The 21261-nt window shown below is 47.6% G+C and overlaps 1 protein-coding gene and 1 pseudogene across 4 annotated transcripts; both read left to right on the top strand.

Moving 5' to 3' along the window:
• The first annotated feature begins 328 nt into the window (after window positions 1-328).
• On the top strand, window positions 329-15428 carry TMPRSS5 (transmembrane serine protease 5). 4 transcript variants are annotated; one of them, XM_039887940.1, is made up of 11 exons: window positions 2955-4577; window positions 4937-5035; window positions 5538-5660; window positions 6778-6913; window positions 7251-7364; window positions 8754-8797; window positions 9517-9679; window positions 10654-10832; window positions 12615-12713; window positions 13207-13349; window positions 13573-15428. In XM_039887940.1, the coding sequence occupies exons 1-11, from the start codon at window positions 4460-4462 to the stop codon at window positions 13762-13764; spliced, it is 1410 nt and encodes a 469-aa protein (XP_039743874.1). In that variant the 5' UTR covers window positions 2955-4459; the 3' UTR covers window positions 13765-15428. The 4 variants fall into 4 exon arrangements, 1 of the variants encoding a protein (XP_039743874.1); XR_005658385.1 differs by adding an exon at window positions 329-809 and having other exon boundaries at window positions 4454-4577; window positions 4937-10832; window positions 12615-15428; XR_005658384.1 differs by adding an exon at window positions 329-809 and having other exon boundaries at window positions 4454-10832; window positions 12615-15428.
• Window positions 15429-19073: 3645 nt separating this feature from the next.
• Window positions 19074-19731, top strand: LOC120622126 (60S ribosomal protein L9-like; annotated as a pseudogene).
• Window positions 19732-21261: the final 1530 nt, after the last annotated feature.

Here is a 21261-nt window from a genome sequence, read left to right as displayed (position 1 = left end):
TAAATGATATCATTTTTTAAATTTCTCCTTATGATACTTTATTCGTGTATAAAATACAACAGATTTTTGTATATTGAAATTGTATCCTGAAACTTTACTGAATTTATTAGTTCTAACAGTTTTTTTTTTGTAAAGTCTTTAGTGTTTTCTATATATATATTATCATGTCATCTGCAAACAATGACAGTTTTACTTCTTCCTTTCCAATTTGGATGCTTTTTATTTCTTTTTCTTGCCTAATTGCTGTGGCTAGGACTTCCAATACTACGTTGAATAAAAGTGGTGAAAGTGGACACCCTTGTCTTATTCCTAATCTTAGAGGAAAAGCTTTTAGCTTTTTACTGTTGAGTATGATGTTAAGCTGTGGTCTGTCATTTTCTTGAATAAACACTTCCCATATTGCTGTAAGTCTTTGGTTAACTTCTTGAGTTCTAAAAAAGTCGATTCTGAGAATTTTTTTTTACCAGTTTTCTCATTGCTTTTATGGAGGAAAGAGTTTTCTGAGGTCTTTACTCTGCCATTTTCACTGATATCACCTGTAATATATTTGAAATGCCTTTCTATGTTAATGGCTTCTCACATCTCAAAACTTATCAAGGGTCTCCTCCATTGTGAAGTCTTCTCTGGGTTATCTGGGAAAAGAAGCCAGCTCTCTCCTTATTCGCCTATACCGCTGTGTCCATGCCTCCGTTCCTTCACTTTTCAAAAATAACAATTATTTATATCTGTTCTTGTCTCTCCTCCCAGCTTTCAAGCTCCTAGCTTGTGACTTATTCATTCTCCATGTCCAGACTATTTCCTGACACACAGTAAGTATTCAGATTTATAGGCTGAAGAGTATTGTCATAGGAGATCTCAGAGCCTAACCAGGAATTTCTCAGCTCCAGCCTTGATTTCTTTCCTCTTGCTTCTATGATTCATGGGAGACTTCTGTCTCTTTGTCATATTGTGTGTAGAGAGCTCTGTGTGATAACCATAAGCTCAGAGTTGACACACTGAGTATATGAAGAAAATAGGGAGCAAAAGTAAAAATAAAGCATGTATGGGTGAGATTCAATAATAGTAGTAGTAATAGTAATAATAATAGTAATATAATAGCTAATATTTACTGAGTAGAGTCTGTGCTAGATGCCAGACTAAAAAATTTATTTTTTAAAAAATCTTTCCTTATTTATTTTTAAAAATTAATTTATTTTTCAGTTACAGTTGATGTACAATATTATATTAGTTTCAGGTGCACAACATAGTGATTAGACATTTATATATTTTATGAAGTGATCATCCCAAGACTAAAGCTTTATATTCAATATCTCATTTAATTCCAACATCAACTCTATCTATGAGATAGGTACTATTATCCTAACTTTACAGGTGAAGCTGGATAAGGGAAGTGACAGAACTAGGGCTGGGTGAAGGTCTGACTCCAAAGCCCATATTCTTAAACTATCCTGTTTGAGGGATCTATGAGAGATGTTTAGAGAAGGAGGAGCCACGCTGGCCTTTCCTTTCCTGGGACCTGCTCTGCCTCCTCAACTAAAGAGATGTGGCTCCTGGGTGTATTCAGCCCGTCCTGGGCTCAGCTAGGCCACCTGTATTTTGAAGCAGCATAGCATTAAGGGGCCCCTAGGGCAGCTGGGCCAAGAGGCCCTATTTTCCTGGGCCAAGAGGCCCTATTTTCCTGACAGGTGCAGCCCTGAAGAGAGGGTGACAAAGATCACTAATCGTCATCTCAATTCCAACATGGTGACTGCCTGGAAAGCCAACTCACATAGCGGCTAGATATAATCCAGAGGGCTCAAAAACATTTCAACAAATGCTAATATCAGTCTCTCTAATACAGCCCTGTCAGCAGGAAGGGGGAATTGTGCTAGCATGCATGGGGCACACTTTTTGGCACAAAGGACCTGGTTGCTAAGCAACAGTAGTTGGCCTCCCCTCCTCCCTGTAACATTTTTCTGTTTCTAAGCTTCTAGTTAGCAGATGGGAGGGGCTGAGGCTGCCCAGCCCAGCCCTTGGCCCCCTTTCCTGCAACAAGGGGTCTATTCATGGTTTCTGAGCAGAGTTCATTGTCTCTCTGGTGTGTGTCTTTGTGCGTGTGTGTGTGTGGAGGGGGATGAGGGGAGGGGCCATGTGTGAACTAGGGAGACCTCACCCTCCAGTCAGGGTATTTAAGCAATGCTGATCTAGAACAGGAGCAGAACTCTTCCTAGCAGACCCTGGGGCTTTACATCAGTGCTGTTGACCCAAATGGTAAGGCTACATACCTCTGCGCCATCCCTGATCTGGCCTCTCTTTCTTTCTACCACCCACCCCTGGCCCTTGGGATTCTTGGCTCTTAGAAAAAACCTCCTCTAGCGCTCTGGTGCAGGGGCTAGATCCTAGAGGGGGCCTGTGTGGCCATCCTCCTGGTTTTGTTTCCCCCAGGAGCTGACTTTATTCTCTCTTGTTCCCCATATGCCTAACCAAGTGCTTTGCATGTAGGCAGTTCTCAGCAAATCATTATTACACTGAACTCCTACTCAAAAGGAGGACCAGGAGGTCCTGTACAATTAGTGACCATTTTCCTAGGCTACCACATGAGTTTGGACAAGTGAGGTTTGAGGTGGGGCAGCACCTGAGGTGAGGCCAGTTTTTCCAGAAGTTGAATTGAAAGAAAGCCAAGTTCCCTCAATACTGAGACAGGAAGAAAGGCTGGGCATTACCTGGAATTCTCTCTAGACCAAGCTGTATTGACAGAGGAAGGTGGTCTGCAGGGGAGATGGGAGTTACTTCAACTTTAAGGGGCCTTGTCTGCTTTACTAGACTACAAGTTCCTTGAAGAAAGGATCCATAGCTTATACATATTTCTTTTTCTTATTCCTAATGTTTGCATTGTACTTTATAAAATCCTTTTAATCACATCATCTTGTTTAGCCTCCTATCCCTCCCTCCTTCCTTCCTTTCTTCTCTCCCTCCCTCCTTTTCTCTCTCTCTCTCTCTCTCTCTCTCTCTCTCTCTCTCTCCCCCTTCCTTTCTTCCTCCCCTCCTTTCATTCAGTGTACCTTAACTGAATTCCCATTTTGTGCTAGGCCCTAAGCTAGGCCCTGGGATGCCTGGGTCAGTAAGGAAAGAGAGAGTAGATGAACATAAAAGGGCCAGCTTCTTGGGAAAGTGACATTTAAGCTGATTCTTGAAGGGTCATAGGAGTCAGCTATATGAGGAGGGGGACAGCAGGGGCAACATCTCTGTGATGTGAGAGCCCATGGAGGTGCTGAGGACTTGCATGTGTGTTAGTATGACCCTGAGTTCTGCTATGGAGAGGGTTAGTGCTGGCAGGTACGGATGGAGTGATGAGGAAGGGTAAGATCATAGAGGATGTTGTGAACCATGCCACAGAGCTTTGGATTTACTCTGAAGGCTACAAAGCTTCACTGGGCACTTTAAAGGCAGGGCTAGCTTGCTCATGTTTGCATTTTAGCAAGATTGCTCGGGCATGGAGAATAAATGGAGGGAGACAAGGCACTAGAAGTGAGGAGACCACTTATTGGGAAGCAGGGGTTATTGCTTCTATTTTATAAATGAGAAAATTGACTTTTGGAGAGACAGTGAGTTGTTAAGTTCACGTAGTAGGCTGTAGACCTAGCTTTGAACTGCTGGTCCAGTATTTTTTCCAAAATCTTAGTTTCGATTACTCTTCTTCATGGCACATGGATTTCAGGCAAATGTATAACTTACTCTTACCCCCATGCCTTTTCCTCTTCAATACTCTTTTCCCGGAATTCCCAGTGGCCATATACATCAGTTCAAATCCTAGTCATCTATGAGAGCCCATCTCAGAGAATGCCTCTTCTAGAAGGTCTTTTTTGATTTCCCCAGTGAAAAGTAAGCTCTCCTTCTTAGTGTACTGCTTCGTTTACATGACTTATCTTCAGGACTCAAATGCAATGTCTCTGAGGCAGTGGTGGTGGAGATTCATGTTAATTTATCGTGAGGTCCTTACAATATCTCCCGTTGTAGCCTGTCTACTTGAGCTCAGTACTGTTTACTGAATGAATGGATGGATGGTGCACTGAGGAAGGGTACTTCTTTCTCTGAGATAGAAGGGAATGAAGAAAGGTGGGATCTTGAGGCCTGAGGAGGGATACCAAAGGACTCAGCAGATGCCCTCCATTCTCATGGGAGGCAAGGTTTGGAGGTGGTAAAGATTGTGAGCTTTGGAGTCAGCCCAGTCTGGGTTCAAGTCTCTGACACTTACTGGCTAGGTGAGAGTAAGGCGTGTGGGGTTAGGGGTTCCAGGAGAGCATAGAGGGTCTGGAGGGATATCTATGGGAACACACAAAGAATCTCCAAGATGAAAAAAGGCTTGCAAGTGGCTATGATAGCGTGGCCGGGGTTAGAGAGTGGAGGGTTGTAGTGGCCTGTGACTTCTCTCCTTGGTGTGGGGATCCTGAGTGACTGGCAACTATTTCCCCAGAGCCCAATGCTGGATGGCCAAGCCCCCACAGAGGCTCAGTATGCAGAGGAGGGCCCAGGACCCTGGATCTTCAGAGCAGAGCTGGGAGACCCACTGCGGAAGCCTGAGGCCCAGCAGCAACCCAGTAGGGCAGACTGGGCTGTCAGGGAATGATAGGGTGGGGGCGGTGAAGGGATAATCTTCTTATCCCCTCCCCGATTCTCTTCTTCCTCAGATCCTCCGTGGGTCAGCCCCAAATGATTGATGGGAGAGGCTTTCTTGCTATTTATCCCAGATCTGATTTTGCTCTCTGTTTTCCATTTTGGGGATTGAGTGGGATCTGTGGGCTTCAGGAGTGATGGGAAGCGGGAGGTGGGCACGTGCAGCAGGGCAAACTCCTGCTGTAGCTCAGTGGCTGCCTAGCCCCACAGTGGTGCCTCAGGGTGGAGTGAGGCTGGCAGCCAAGAGCAAGGCACTCAGACATTGCTCTGCCATCCCCCACAGTCTCTCTGGCAGGGTGTTGGTGCTCCAGGCGGTGCGGCTGTGCGGTGCTGGCAGCCCTGGGGCTGCTGGCTGGTGCGAGCGTTGGCTCATGGCTTCTAGGTCAGTGCTGGGACCTTTCGGTGATCTGGGGAGGGACAAAGAAGACCTGAGGGATGTTGGAAGAGAGAGCTGGTGCATGCAGATGTTAAAGGCAGATGGATGAGCGTCTCTCTCATTAACTCTGAGCGGACAAGGGGAGATGTGATGAAACTGCAGCTGGAGGGATTTAGGCTCTACATGAGGACAGCCTAGAACTATAGTGAGAAATGCAAGGTACCTGAATGGGTGAATTAAGGAGGCGCTGGCCAGACTTTTCCTAGAAATCTTTCCCAGTCAGAGATAAAGAGAGATGGAGAGATGGAGAGAGCACTGTGCCTCTTCTCAGCATGTTAGGTAGGGACCTGCATAAGGCAGAGTGGTTGATGAGGTGTCCCCAGATGGCTGCTTTTGCCTCTCTCTGCTGCAGGTGTCTTGTTCTGCCCCCTGTCCCCCTCCTGTGGGAATCCCTCCCATTTCCCCAGCTTCTCCTCTATGACTGTCTCCTTGTCCTTGTCCTCTGAAGCACTGCATCTGTGGCCAGCTGCCTCTCAGCCCATTTCCGGGGCCTTGCAGGATGAGGCTATGACTTTGAGCTGCTCAGAGGCCAATGGAGAGGAAGCCCTGCTCCCCTCGCTTCCCAAAACAGGTGGGCCACACCCCATGGCTACAAGACTCCCCAGCCTTGAGCCCCTTCACAGTTCTGGACCCCTCTTCTGGCTGGGGGCAAGAGAACCAATGTGAAGGCCCATGACTTTGCTGCTACCCATCTGGGTCTCCTCCTCTCGTGTGATGGTGGTGACATAGTCTAGCCTTGAAGAGCTGATCTCTAATTTGGGGCTTTCAACACCCCTCGGGGATTGCCTTGACCTCTAGCTGGGGAATATCCAGGAGCCCAGGCTGTCAGGAGGGATGGCAACTTGCCATTTTGGGCAGAGTGAGCCAGCAAGGGGTTGGGGGAAGAGGAGCCAGGTAGGTGGGGAGATAGTATGTGACTGGCATGTCTTCATCCAGTTGTCAACTATAGGGCTGGGAACATCACTATACATTGTCACCCCTTTACCCTGACATTGTCCTCTCCTCTCCAGGCAAGAGTTGAACATCAGAAAGTATGATGCTGTTGAGGCTGGGGTTAAAATCAGTTATAGAAGTTAGTTAAAATTAGCTTGGAGCCAGCCTTTTGCTAGCTGTGTGACTTTGGGCACATTACTTCTTTGAGCTTCCAGTTCCTTCTCTATGAAATGGAGATAAAAATATCCACTGCATGAAGTTGTGAGGATAGTACAAACTAATATTTAAAAGAGCTTAGCACAGAGCCTGGAAAAAAACAGAGATGTTCAATAAATGGTAACCATCACTAGTATTGTCACAAGATTTGAAATCAGAAGACATGGACTTAGTCCTGGATCCATCACTTGCAGATTTTGTGGTCTTAGGCAGGTCGCTTAACCTTCATGCCTTAGTTTTCCCTCTGCAGAATGGGAAGGATGGTAATACTCACCCCACAGGGCTGCCATGACGATGAGCGATGGATCACATGTAAAAGCATTTGGTTAAAACGGAAGACTGAAATGCTGCACAGATAGGGTTATTTTGTTCTCAGAAACAGCCAGATGTACTGGGGAACAGGGAGCCTGACACTGGGCAACCCAGACTCTATTATTAAGGACTCTACAGATCCCACGGTGGCCAGGTTCAGCTCCCCCTGCCCTCCCCACCTCTCCACCCGACAGCAGGTGGGATGTGGCTTTCATGCTGTGGTTCAGTATCTTTCAGAATAAACACTGAGGACTTCTTGCTGCAAGTACAGTTGAGGGCCCAGCCAGACTGGGTCCTGGTCTGCCACGAGGGCTGGAGCTCTGCCCTGGGTGTGCAGATCTGCCGGAGCCTTGGGCATCTCAGGTAACTGGGGCCAGACCTGAAGCCTGGGGAGGGTGGAGGGCTGGCAGCAGGGGATGGGGAGTTAGAGACCTTTATCTGCCTGTCATGCTCAAAGTGCTCAGGGAATGGCAAGAGGTCATTTTGGTCATCTCCTGGCCTCTGGACATGATGGTGCCCCATCCTGTATCTCTCCTTTGAGTGTCTTTGTTTTCTAACAAACAAATCTCAGAAGAGGCAATTGTTACAGCCATGCTTGGTCACTATCTGGGTGTAGTATCTCATGCACGTTCCAGTTATTAACTACCACCTCTCATGCTGCGGCCAATTTCCTCCTGTTCTGTTCTTTTCTTCTGCCAAGTCTTATTCACCAAAAGGGGGTGAACCTGTCTGACATCAAGCTCAACAGCTCTCACAAGTTTGCTCAGCTCCCTCCTAAGCTAGGAGGTGTCCTGGAGGAGGTGTGGCAACCCAGGTAAGGCTACTGAGGAGATGAGTGGGGTCCCTTACTTCCTGGTGAGCAGTTCAGCAAAAATCTTCCCGTCACTGGAGCCTGGTGGCTTGGACATTGGTGGTGTAAGACAGGAGGACAAAGAGGAACATTTCCTGATCAGAAATTACAAACTCAGTTCCACGTGCCTGCCCATCCAAGTTTCACATACGTTATCTTACTTGCCCCTTGCAAGAACTGTGGGATGGGTTGTTATTGTCACAGTATTTGACATCGTACTCTTATTCCCACTTTACAGGTGGGTAAATTGAGCCTTGATCAGGAAAAAGGCCTTGTCCAAGGTTATAGAACTAATAAGCTGCCAAACCAAGTCTTAGAACCGGGCTCCTGTCTCCAAACTGACTGCTCTCTCACCCCTGCCACATTTTATTTGGATAAGTCTCAGGAAAGAGATGGTTGATTTGTTCTGGTTAAGAACTGATTCGATCCTGGAGACCCTCCAGAGAAGAGGGCTCTGGGATAGAGTTAGTCCTTCCCCAGATCGTGGGGGTGGGCACATGCTGAGAAGGTCTTTGCTCTGCCTGGGCTTCTTCCAGCTGCCCAGCAGCTTCCTGGGCTGGCTGGGCTCCCCATCACCACTCCAAAGCTTTCTTATCTTCACACCACTTTTCCTGTCTGAACCCGTTTCTCAGGCCCTTCCTATCCAGCTCCCGCCCTCTGAGGGTCCATCATGGGAACGTGGGTATAGATTAGGGAGGCTTCGAATGCTATCTTAGAGACCCGAACAGACAAAGGGAAGCAGGAGTGGGACTGCCTCTGCCAGGAGAGCCAGAGGGCTGTGGTTTTGAGAAACTAGAAGGAACTAAGAATCCAGGCACTGGGCTATTAGGGGCAAGAGATGAGTGAAGAAAGAAAAGAGGGCTTTGGAAGTGAAGTTTATGCTAAGGAAGAAGAAGGGAAAGAGGAGAGCAAGGATGTGGATATTCAGGGCCAGGCAAGGGGCTTGGACTAGAGACTAGAGTAAGCCTGGGAAGGAGCACGGGCAGAGTCCTGTTCACTCCCCACTCGTTTCTTCACTCATCCACCAAACACACATTTACTCAGGGACGCTTAGCAGGAACAGCTGGGCTTTCTCATTCATGAATACCTGATTTATAACTTTGGGCCCTACCGAAAGCAACCCTTGAGGACCATGAAGTCTAGCTGGGGTTTTGGGGCAATTGGACAGCGTGCACAGTGTCCTGGAGACCTGTTTTGAGGAGGGACTTAGGGGCTTGGGTAGGGGTGGGAACCAGATGGCTATGGCTACATGAGAGGCCTCCTCTGACTCCGACCTTCCTCCATGCCCTTGGGTGGATGCTCAGCCTCGAGCGGGTCCCTGCCCAGCTTCTTGCTGGTGCCTCTGTTTTGCAGGGACAACTGCGCTTCTGGCCAAATTGTTTCCCTCAAATGCTCTGGTGAGTCATATCTGGGACCTAGGAAGGTAGTGGTGGGAAGAAGGAATCTCTCCTCACCCCCACCCACAATTCCATGTGCGGAATAGCCCTATAGAGAGGCTCGGTTGGGTCTGGGGTGGGGTTTCCTGTCTACCTGCCCATCTGCCTGCCAGGACACTTCTTGCAGACACAGTTCAGCCCAAACGGAGCCCTGTCTAAGTCTTTGTCATATCCTCCACCAGCCACTGGCCCAGGCAGATGGTCTCCTTGCTTCACTACCTGACACTACCTGCCTTGGCCTCTGATACTCACTCCCCCTTTCTTCTGGAGAGCCTCGAAGTTGGAAATATTACTGGTTATTAACCAGTTAGCAGCTTCAGGAGATCAAGGAGGGTACCGAACTAGGGGTCAAATGGGAAACAGTCTGTGTAGTTCCTTTCATTTCTCTTCCCATGCATCTGTCCATCTCGGCATTGATCCTTCCATGCATCCACCCACACACCTCCTATAGGACAGGCGTTTCATTAGGTATTGGGGCTCCATAGATAACACAGCCATGGTCCCTGCTCTAGTGAGCTCACAGACTGGTAGGGTCTGCAGGTGCGTAATCAACATTTCTACTTAGGACCGGGAATAATAGATGTAAGCTATTCACACTGGACTACACTTGCTGAGCATTAAGACTGTGCCGGTACCCACATCTCTTTCTTTCCAACTTACTGGTGCTTCTCTGTTTGCAGAGTGTGGAGCAAGGCCCCTGGCTTCTCGGATAGTGGGTGGGCAGGCTGTGGCTCCCGGGCGCTGGCCCTGGCAGGCCAGTGTGGCCCTGGGCTCCCGGCACACGTGCGGGGGCTCTGTGCTGGCACCACACTGGGTAGTGACCGCTGCGCACTGCATGCACAGGCAAGTCTCAGGATGCTGGGGAGGAGAGTGCCTCAGTCACCTTTTCTGTTTGGCCATTGGTACATCCTGTATAAAATGTCCACGTCCAACTGTCTGCCTCCCCATGTCCGCTGTGAGTGGGCACGATGGTGTTTGTGAAATTCTCCCTGTTCAGTGCCAAGAACAGCTATACATGAATAGCTGTAATAATACAAGTATCGGTTCTTTATATTTGTTCAGTTTTAAGTTTTTAAAGTGCTTTCATACTCATTGTACTCTGTGTTTCTTAATGTTTATCACCACTCTAATTAAACCATTTTCCATGTAATTATTTGTTTAATATCTTTCTTCTCCTTTAGACTGGAAGCTCCACAAGAGCAGGGACTCAGTCTTGTTTTCCACTGAATCCCTCTGTTGATTTTCCCACTGCCTTGTCCTCATGGCCTAGAACAGTCCTGGAATACAGCAGGTGCTTAATAAATACTGGTTGTAGCAACGAAGGATGAATGATGACTGAATGAGCTCTTTGGCCCTCTTTGCTTGATGGTAAGCAGGGCAGATATTGTAATCCTCATGTTACAATGAGGAAACTGAGGCTGGGAGAAGTGAAATGACTCCCCAGAATCACATACTGTAAGTGGAAAGACAGGACTGATGGATGTTTTTCTGATTTAGAGTTACATCATACAAGGCCCTTCGATGTTTGCTGTAAAACTTGGAGGGATCTATGTAGAGGAGTGGGGGTGGTGGTTGCAGATGACACATAGTGTCTTACTTCTCTATCCATCAATACTTGAGCATTTATTAAGCACCTACTGCATGCCCACTGTCTTGCCAGCTTTGAGGGGGTACTCAGGGGTTCTGGGAGCTTATAGCCTAGTGATGGGGGTCCCCACTAATAGCCTCTCTGGTCAGCTTCCTCCACCCTCCACCTCACTTATGTCAACCTCTTCTGCCCCTTCCTTTCCCGGGCTCAGCATGGTTCCTGTGTACAGTTTCAGGCTGTCCCGCCTGTCTAGCTGGCGGGTCCATGCGGGGCTGGTCAGCCACAGTATGGTCAGGCCACATCAGGGGACTGTGGTGGAGAGGATCATCCCCCACCCTCTCTACAGTGCCCAGAATCATGACTACGATGTTGCCCTCCTGCGGCTCCGGACACCGCTCATGTTCTCAGGTGAGGCTCCGGGCGAGCAGGTGCAGGCTGTGGTGAGAGAGGAGCAGGCATAGGGAGGGCCGAAAGGCAAGATTTCTAAGGTTTCCTCTTAGTGCTGTAAACCTTAAAGTAGGGGTCTCCAACCACTGGGCCATAGACCGGTACCAGTCCATGGTCTGTTAGGAACCGGGCCGCACAGCAGGAGGTGAGTGGTGGGTGAGTAAGTGAAGCTTCATCTGTATTTGCAGCCCCTCCCCAGTGCTAGCATCACTGCCTCAGCTCCACCTCAGATCATCAGCCATTAGGTTCTCATAGGAGCACCAGTTCCTGGTGCCAAAAAGGTTGGGGACCACTGCCTTAAAGCATTCAGTTCATTTGGTGACTGTACTGAACTTAGCATCACCTGGACCCAAAGTGCACAAACTCTTCTACATGCTCTTTTGGGGACAAAGGTTCTGGCCCTTTTCATAGCTGGGCTGCAGGTAGGATTTGCCTCCAGGTTGCAAGCAGAGCTTTACAGTTGCTCCTTCTATCAATAGCCTCCCTGTGCCTGTCTTCAGGCTGGTCCTAGGTCCCAGCCACCTTGTGGCATGTTATAGTTAATAAGATTTCTTTTTTCAAATATTCTTTCACTTGATCCTCATAAGAACCTTGACAGGTAGATGACGCAGGTACATACAGATAAGGACACCGAATTTAGTGAGGGAAGTGACTTTTTTTTTAAGTCCATGCGGCAAATAGTTCCTGAGCCTGGTATGCTGACTCTGGGGCCAGGCTTCTCCATAGCATCTGTCCTAGAAGGGCACCTCCAACAACACATGTGCACGTGCACACTCCCCTACAAACACATACATGCACAGAAACAGACAAACGTGCAATGCTCACACAAGTACACATGTACACTCACGCTCATGCACACACAGTCACATCATACATACTTGTGTGCACGCACTCACACTTGTGTGCACGCACTCACAAATACTTAGCACTTCTCCCTCCCATTGTGACCTGCAGTCTTGGATTTCCCCAACAACAGTTGTTGCTATATGCCTTTCACAAATTTTATATATGGGTACTCTCTGAACTGTTATTCAATAGTTAATATTTCCAAATTGACTTCAATATATTTAAAAGGGGAACTTTAAGTTACTTCCTAACTGGAGAACCCATATTACTTATAGTAAATAGATAATCACAAAAGTACACAGTGAAAACAAAACAGTGTTCTAGTTCTAGCTGGGTGCTGTCCTCTGCAGAATTGCTGTGCCCGGGACCTGCTCCCTCTGTGTTTAGATGGAGGTTGACAGGCACTAAAAGGAGCACCAGAGGGAATCTTTCTCCTTCATGCAGTTGGAGGGACTCTCTCCCCACGTGAATCAGTGTTTATTTAACGGCACATCTGTGTACTGCCTAAGAATATATGCGGACTCCTCCTGTAGGGCGCATCACACACTTTTGTAAACAATCCCCCAAGAGGAACCAAACACCCAAAATGGGTCCTCATTAGGAGAAGTTGGGTACAAAGGCCCAGAAGGAATTCCATTCTCCCTCAGTCCCCACTCCTCTTCAGGTGGGGACGTGTGCGGTGTGTACGCTGCCCAATCCAGAGGGTGCCATGCGCACTGAAGTTTATATATTGTCCTCTGTGTGAATGGTGACCCCCAAAGTGTTATAGTGCTGAACCTGCACACTGTGTAGGAGGACTAGGTGGAGACCAAGAACCAGGACAGTTTGAGAAGGGGCACCCAGGCTCGAGGAGGGAAACTGAGCCTGAGTGGGACCCAGGACCACGCCTCTCCACAGACACCGTGGGCGCTGTGTGCCTGCCGGCCGAAGAGCAGGATTTTCCGAGGGGTTCACAGTGCTGGGTATCTGGCTGGGGCCACACCGACCCCAGCCACAGTAAGTCAGCTCCCAGGGCCCTGGCTGCAAACGGGTGTGGGGGTGGAGGGGGGCGGGGCATCCTTCCCAAGGAGAGGCACTTCCACCTCCCCTAGTCACATTCCAGTGCCAGTCTACTTGTCCTCTGGTGTCACCATCGGCCAGGCCTAGGGGCCCCAGTCTTCCCTGTCTGGTCTTTCTGAGAGAACAACCCCCGAATTTCCCCTAAACCCAGGCCCTTTACTTTCGCTACCTTTGTCCCAGGAGTGCCAAGGCCTTAGTATTTGAGGTTGTGTATGAGAGTTCTACTCCTCTTCACTCCCAGACTCCAAGTCTGACAGACCCTTGCCTCCTTGTTCAGGGTCCACAGCCCACATCCTGGGATCCCTTCTTTTGGTCTCTGTTTCTCTGGGGCCTTTAACCACCTCCCTTCTTGCCGCTCTGCCTTCTTGGGCCTTGCTTTGTGCCCTTTGGCCTTGCTGTGTCCCTCTATCTCTGTGTCTGCCTCCTGCAGCCCACAGCTCGGACACTCTGCAGGACACCGTGGTGCCGCTGCTTAGCACCCAGCTCTGCAACAGCTCTTGCGTGTACAGCGGGGCCCTGACCCCCCGCATGCTGTGTGCCGGCTACCTGGACGGGAGGGCTGATGCCTGCCAGGTGTGGCAGGGAGGGGGCTGTGGTGGAGTGGGTAGCAGGGGTCCTGCTGTGGCTTGGCCCCTTGTCTGAGCAGCATCCCTAGGAGGGGTGAAGAAAGGCAGGATCCATGCTGGAAGTGGAAGGGGCCTGGAATGCAGGGTCTGCTAACCAGGGAGGTCTGGTGCTCCTCTACCTGGAAGCACTAACTGCCTGTTCCTCTGGTTTCTGTGCCTGGATCCCCCAGGGAGATAGCGGGGGGCCCCTGGTGTGCCCAGATGGGGGCACATGGCGCCTCGTGGGGGTGGTCAGCTGGGGTCGAGGCTGCGCAGAGCCCAATCACCCTGGCGTCTATGCCAAGATTGCTGAGTTCCTGGACTGGATCCACAATACGGCATGGGTGAGTGTGGAGGCCGGGGTGGGGCAGGGAAGTTTGTAGAGGACCTGTTCCTTGGAACCTGTGACCCTTACCCCTTAGGCCTGGGCCCTGCTGGGGGCTTGGGAGGGGCTAGAGAATGTTCCCCAGGAGGGATGAAGCAGAAATGATGCTTATTATGTTGAATCCATTGGCTTTCTAGCCATTTAAGCATAAACTGGGGAAGAGTAGACATGAGTTTGTATTGTACCCCAGATCTACCATTTACTGTGTGAACTTTGGCAAGTTCCTAACTGGTAAACCTCAGTTGCCTGGTAATAACCATCATGGCTACCTGGTATGCTATTGTGACAATTCAGTGAGGTAAGACCTGTATAAGGCCTGCACAGTGCTAGGCTTAGAGCGAGTGATCCTCATGTTATTTTTGGATTTATTTATGACCATCACTCACCCTTGATTTCTAAAGCAGTTACTGGTGCCCATATTCCCTGCACTACAGAGAGAGCTCAGCATTTAGCAGTTTGGGTTTGGCAACTAATTAATTCTTGTGCGACATGGGGCAAGCCATTCACTTCATCTATTCAGTGGGAGGGCCAAGTGAGATAATGTGTATAAAAACACCTTATTTGTATCAAGTACTTCACAAATGCTGATCATGATAAAGAAAAGCATTTTTCTGCAAGATTGGGCATGGGGTGGGTGGTAGCTAATAAACTTTAGGGTTTACAGGGGACATATGCATCCGTCATCTCGTTCAAACCTTACAAAAAACCTAGAGAAGTGGATATTTTTAGCCCGATTTGGTAGAAGCGGAAATGAAGTTCTGAAGAGTTAAGTGATTTACTAAAATGAAAGTTACTTGGCTAGTGCATGCTGGAGCCACGCTGTGGATCCAGCTCCTTCCTCTTTCAGCTCAGGAATCTCTCCCCTAATCCCATCGTTTCCTCCATCTCACTCATACCAACCTCATTTTTTCTGGGGTCTCTGGCAGGTCCACTAGATGGAGAAGCAGCAGACCCCGAAGCAGAAGGCATGGATCTCCTATCACTGCACAAGAGACAGTCACCACCCATGGGCCAGCCTCCAGGCCATAGGGCTCTCTCCTCACACCCTGATTTCCAGTTTCTCTATCTCACCAGCGAGTCCCAATGACAAGAGAGAGGCTGAGGCAGAGTTGGAGCGTGGGGCAGCTGCTGAACGTCGGGGAGGAGCTGAAAAGGAAGAGGATGCCGGAAGCAGCCTGCCCTTCTGCTCTCTCCCCTGCCTAGCCACTGTGCCCATCTTTTGGGAGGATGCTCAGGGATACCCTGGGCCTTCCTTCTCCCTGTGCCCTCCACCCTGCCTCTGGATGCTCCTGGGAAGATGGAGTCAAGACCAAGCCAGCCCAGATTAAGCCCATGGAGTCAGGATCCTCCCCACTTTTCTGTGGTTGGTCTCACCTGCTTCCTGTTCTTACTTGGCTCTGGCTGGCCCTGCTTGGAGCAGGGGTAGGAGTAGGGGCTACTGTAAAAATATTCTGGTTGGTGTTGGAATAGGTTGGTTTCAAATGACAGTTTTGTGAACTGGTCCAAAGAGTTCTGTTATTAAAATGAAGAGATGTATGGTCTATGTCCAGTCTCCCGCCCCCCTCTCCCCCACAGACCCTCACATTAAAAGGTAAAATTACAATCTTCCCCCCCATACATGTTTCTTAAAACTATGGAATTGACTCCTGCTCATCTCTCTAGACTTTTGGTATGTATATATTTATTTAATTCTTTACATTTGTCAAATCTGCATGTCATGATCTGCAACAAAAAGCCCCAGCCATCTAGGTGCTAAGACGCTGCAAAGTCTGAGAAACACTTAGGTCAGAGCTCTCTTAGGTCTGGCTTCCCAGCAAGACCCATCGCTTTTTCTTAGCTCTTTTGCTCAGAACTGGGCCTTCTGGCTTGGGGAGAGTTCCTTGTTATAACTAGTTAGTATTTTCCTGGTTAAGTTTCTCCCCTAGTCTCGCCTCTCTAGCAATTAAAATGCAATTGGGAGCTTGTTTCTGAAAACTGCAATGAATTTTTTATGGTGCTTACCCAAGGAAATGCAATTAGCATTTAGCAATAACAACTTTTTGTGAGTTTATCAGCATTTTTTTAAGGGTAGTACAAATGAATATTCATTCCTAGAGGGTCTGCTCCCTTTGCATAAAGTGCACTAAAAAATAAGGGCCTTAATTTACTGTTACTTTATTACTTGGGGAAGAGGTTGTCTGCAGTCTGCTGTCAAATTGCAGAAGCAGCGTGGGAGAAGCCCTGGCAGGTGGCCAACAGCTTCACCCTGCTTTTGTAGAGGCCAGACTGCCAGCCTCCACTCTGAGATCTGTTAAGTGCCCATCTCAAAAGGCAGATTCAGGGCAGCTGATCCCCCTGGGCAGGGAGAAGTTACCAGCAAGTCCATCAGCTATGATCTTTTTCGTTTCTTATATCACCCATAAGCAATTGCTTATTTAAAGGAACATTTTTATGTATCGCCGTCATTATGCCCTATTAATAATCAGTAATCGTTGAATACTACTTTACAGTTTGTCAACCCTGCTCACATATAGTATCTCATTTAAATCTCATATCTGTGTGGTGAAGATATTACTATTGTGTCCACTTCATAGGGAAGAAAATTAGTTCAGAAAGATTAAGTGACTTCCCAAGACCAGCCAGGAACGCAGAGCCAGGATGTGAACCCTAGGTCTTTTTACTCCAAATCTACATCAAACTTTCACACATGGATGAATGAGATGGTCCAATTTTGCACAGAAGAGTAGAATTGGAAGATACTTTATCACAGGCTTAGGCACCTGCCTATGTAATACTTTTTATAGGTGATGTAACCAAAACCTGGGAGGTGACTCCTGCCAGAGACCTTTAGGTAATATTCTTACAGATTTCCAGTTCTCCATGAGATTCATGGTCTGACTTAAATGTTACAAATGAATATTTTCCACAGGAGGACAATAAAGAGAATCCTAATTAGAGAATTTGCTAATAGCGACTCTCTGTTTACCTATGGAAGCTCTTATCAAGTTACCAGTCAGATCTACAGACTCGGGGGGCTCTTAACCTGCCTTTCCTTTTATGGCACCTGCCAATCCAGCCCTTAGGAAAGTGAGAAATGAGTGCATTTCTGGGCTGGCTGCTGGATTTTGAGGGTGGAGAAGGGTGGAGAATGGTAAGTTGGGAAGATTCAGATCCAGAAGAATTTTAATGAAGACCAGCTGGGTCCCCAACTACGTTAAGCTCTGTAGGGAATTCAGATGTAGAAAACCCAACTGCCTTATTGGAGCAAAGAGACTTATTTGCAATAAATTATTCGTGGCTAGCCAGGCAGGAAGCTGCGTGGTGAGGTGGTAATTGCTAAGGGAGCTCCAAAGGCCTATCGTTGAATAAGTCAGGGAATTTCTGTGTGCAGGAAATCTATACTCTCCTCCTGGAGAAGTCAGCATCACATTTGCTTGGCCAGAGCTTTCGAGCCTCCGGAGGCTTCCCATGAAGGTGGCTCCTGGCCACCCTGCCCAGGACAGAGCCTTTCTCTCTTCTTGGGTCTGAAGGGTGCAGTGGCGTGCAGGCTTTCTCTCCTTGTTGGCCCTTTATGTAGTCTTGTGTTTCCTAGAAAGTTTGCTGTAAAAAAAAAAGGGCAGGGCAGCCCTGTCATTCCTTGAGAACATTTCTCAGGCTCTTTCCTGCATTTTATTTTTGGAAGTGCTGAGCTCACCCACAATGGGATAAAACTAGAAATACTATAAATGTTAAAGGCTGGTAGGGTAGCTGTCAGGAGATGGTTTTCCCGAGTATCTCTATTATTTTCTCTCTTCTCTGCCTTTTCCTGGCCCTACGCTTAGGACCCTCCTGACTACTCAAAACAGAACCCACCTTCCGCCTCCCTCAGCATCCTGCGTCTGGATTCCTCCCCAAAGCACTAATCAGACACACCTGAATGTATCTGCATTTGCCCCACCCTCCAGTCTCTGTTTCCTGCTAAACTGATTGGAGCCCAGCATTGTTATTAGCTGTGTAAACTGAATCTTACCTGTCCCAACTCTAGGAAAGTTCCTAGTGCAGAGGTGGGGGATAGCTTTCTCTTCCTGAGGGTGAGGCTCAACTTTCTTACACATTCCCAGACTGGGAGAGACAAGGCATAGCAGATAGGCACCCTCTGCAGATTTCCAGAGCATGAAGGCCCCGGGGCAGAGCAGTCCAAGGGAATCTGCTGGAAGCTTTTCACCCGGAGTTGGAGACTCATACAGAATGGAGAGAGGAGTGCTGGCTCCCGAAGGCGTGATCTCCCTCTAATGTGCCTCTCTCAGAACAGCAGGTGGGCTCCAGAAGGGCAGGGGCTTTCACAGGGCCAGGCTGGGCTTCTGAGCTGCTTCTCTTCCAAGGACCCTCTGGCTGTGGCATCTGATGGTGGAGAGTCCCATCTGGGATTCTAACCACTTGTGAATGTGCTGCCCTGAGCTAGTGAAAGCCTCCCCAGAGTTTGGTCTCCCACCTGTCAAATAAGGGGTACGGGTGAGGTGGTCTCCATGGGATCTGCTTTGTCAGACCAGTTTAACTCAAACCTCCATTGCCTATGGAGACATCTGTCTGCCCACAACTTCCAACTGGGACACCCATGGAGGAGATCGTGTTTCCTGGGACAGATCTAAAGAAACAAGCTAGCTCTGGTGTCTCAGGCCCACACCAGGACAGCACTCACAGCTGCTCTCCGTTGAGACCTGCCTTCTGGGTTCCTGGGAGGGGAGCCACCAGGCAAAAGATTTTATAGCCACCCGGCCCCTTATCCTTCTCCCCAGGGATCGTATCCTGGTGAAGGGTTTAAGGACAAGTCAAACCCTTGTCCTGGCACTGTTCTCAGGTGCTCCCCTACTCCTTCCCGATGCCCCAAGCTCCATGTGCGGCCTCATTGGCCCCCACCTCCTAAAACCAGTGAGGGAATTTCTTCCCTACCGTGAAGACCGTGGACACTTTCCTTCTGCCTATTTTCCCAAGACAGCTCCTAAGCTGGCCACAGAACCCCTCCGCTCTTCAGCCTTTCCCCTCATATGAGGCCAAATAGTGAGGAAAGTTTTGGTTAGCAGAACCATTAACAGGCAGCTTAAGTCTGAGCCGTCCTCTGTCCCCAGCCATGTGCCAGCCTCAGGGAAGGAGAATCCTTTTCATGGCCTTTTAGGTGACCCCACCTTCCCTGTTTTCCCAGAATTGTGCTGGTTTTAACACAGAAAGCCCATGTCTCAGGAAACCCTACAGACATTGGCAAACTGGGACAGTAGGTCATGCTAAGTCCATTGCCCCTCTTCTGTATAAAAGGAGCAAAATCCAGCTCTTTTTGCTGCATCTAATGCAAGGATGAGAACCATTCTCAGCAATCAGACTGCTGACATTCCAGAAAATGCGGCTATCACTCTGAAGAGATGCTCAGTTATTGTGAAGGGCCTCAGAGGCACCCTGTGGAGGGACTTCAATCACATTAATGTAGAACTCTGTCTCCTTGGAAAGAAAAAGAAGAGACTCCGGGTTTACAAATGGTGGGGAAATAGAAAGGAACTGGCTACCGTTCGCACTGTCTGTAGTCATGTACAAGAACATGATCAAGGATGTTACACTGGGCTTTCGTTACAAGATGAAGTCTGTGTACACTCACTTCCCCGTCAACATGTACACTCACTTCCTCATCAACATTGTTATTCAGGAGAATGGTTCTCTTGTTGAAATTCAAAATTTCTTGGATAAAATACATCTACAGGGTTCAGATGAAGTCAGGTGTTGCTTGTTCAGTATCTCAAGCCCAGAAAGATAAGTTAATTCTTGAAGGAAACGACATTGAACTTGTATCAAATCGAGTTGCTTTGATTCAACAAGCCACAACAGTGAAAAACAAAGATATCAGAAAAATTTTGGATGATATTTACGTTTCTGAAAAAGGAACAGTTCAGCAGGCTGATGAATAAGGTCAAAGTTGTCCAGCTACAGAAATGCCAAGATGTCAAATGATTCCTCAGACTTACCTGTGATATTTTAAAGACACGATAAAAATCGTGTATTAAAAAAAAAAAAAGGAGCAAAATCCGGTGGGAATTGGTCTTCCCCAGTTCCCCTTCAGTCTGGTTGGGCTTAAAGAAAGCCTTCTCTGGTGACCTGGAGTTGGAAGACAGAAACTTCCTGAGAATTCTCAAGGTCTGGACGGTTTTGCAAAGGCTGCAACATCAGCACTGCTACCTTGGCCTTAAGGCACTTAGAGCGAGAATCTGTCCTTCTGCAGGGTCTGCAGCTGACCTTGCTGCCTCTGCTTTCCCGTGGTGGCTCCTCAGATGATGGCCAGGGCAGGCGTACCTCACCTTGCTTAATTTTTTTATAATATTTTTTTATTTTTAAATTACAGTTGGCATACAATATTACATTAGTTTGAAGTATACAACATGGTCATTAGACATTTAGATAACTTATAAAGTGATCATTCCAATAAATCTAGTACCCATCTGACATCATATGTAGTTATTACGATGTTATTGACTGCATTCCTTGTGCTGTACTTTACAGCCGCATGACTGTAATCCCTTCTCATTTTTCACCTACCCTCTAAACCCTCTCCCATCTAGCGACCATCAAAATGTTCTCATCTATGAGTTTGTTTCTATTTTGTTTGTTTATTTTGTTCTTTAGATAACACAAATAAGTGAGATCATATGGCATTTGTCTTTCTCTGTTTGACTTATTTCACTCAGCGGAATTCCCTTTAGGTCCATTCGTGTTGTCATAGGCAGCAAGATTTCGTTCTTTTTTACAGCTGAGAAATATTCCATTGTATATATGTACCACCTCTTCTTTATCCAACATATTGATGGATATGTTGGCTATTGTAAATAAGGCTGCAGAAAACATATGGATTCACATGTCCCTTTGAAGAAGTGTTTTGAGTTTCTTTGGATAAATACCCGGCAGTGGGATTACTGGGTCCTTCTTTGTCTCTTTTCATAGCCTTTGTTTTAAAGTCTATTTTGTCTTGTATAAGTATTGGTGCCTTGGCTTGTTTGTTTGTTTCTGTTTTCATAAAATATCTTCTTCCATCCCTTTACTTTTAGTCTGTGTGTTTCTTTCAATCTTAAGTGAGTCTCTTGTAGACTCACTTATATAAGGGTCTTGTTGTCTTATCCATTCTGTCTTTTGATTGGAGCATTTAATTCATTTACATTTAAAGTAGTTGCTGATAGGTATGTAGTTATTGTCATTTTATTATTCATATTTTTGAACTTCTTTCTTTTTCTTCTTCTTAAAGGAGTCCCTCTAACATTTCCTGTACTACCGGTTTGGTGGAGATGAACTCCTTTAGCTTTTTCTTATCTGGAAAGCTCTTCATCTCTCCTTTAGTTCTAAATGATAGTTTTGCTGGGTAGAGTAATCTTCGTTGTTGTAGGTCCTTGCTTTATATCGCTTTGAATATTTCATGCCAATCTTTCTGGCCAGCAATGTTTTGTTGAGAAATAAGCTGACAGTCTCATGGAACTCCCTTATAGGTAACTAACTGTTTTTCTCTTGC

The sequence above is a fragment of the Pteropus medius genome, unplaced genomic scaffold (genome assembly GCF_902729225.1).
Source record: "Pteropus medius unplaced genomic scaffold, Ma_sr-lr_union100, whole genome shotgun sequence".
Classification (NCBI taxonomy): Eukaryota; Metazoa; Chordata; class Mammalia; order Chiroptera; family Pteropodidae; genus Pteropus; species Pteropus medius.
The sequence above is the reverse complement of the archived record's forward strand: the minus strand, read 5'-3'. Positions and strand labels throughout refer to the sequence as shown.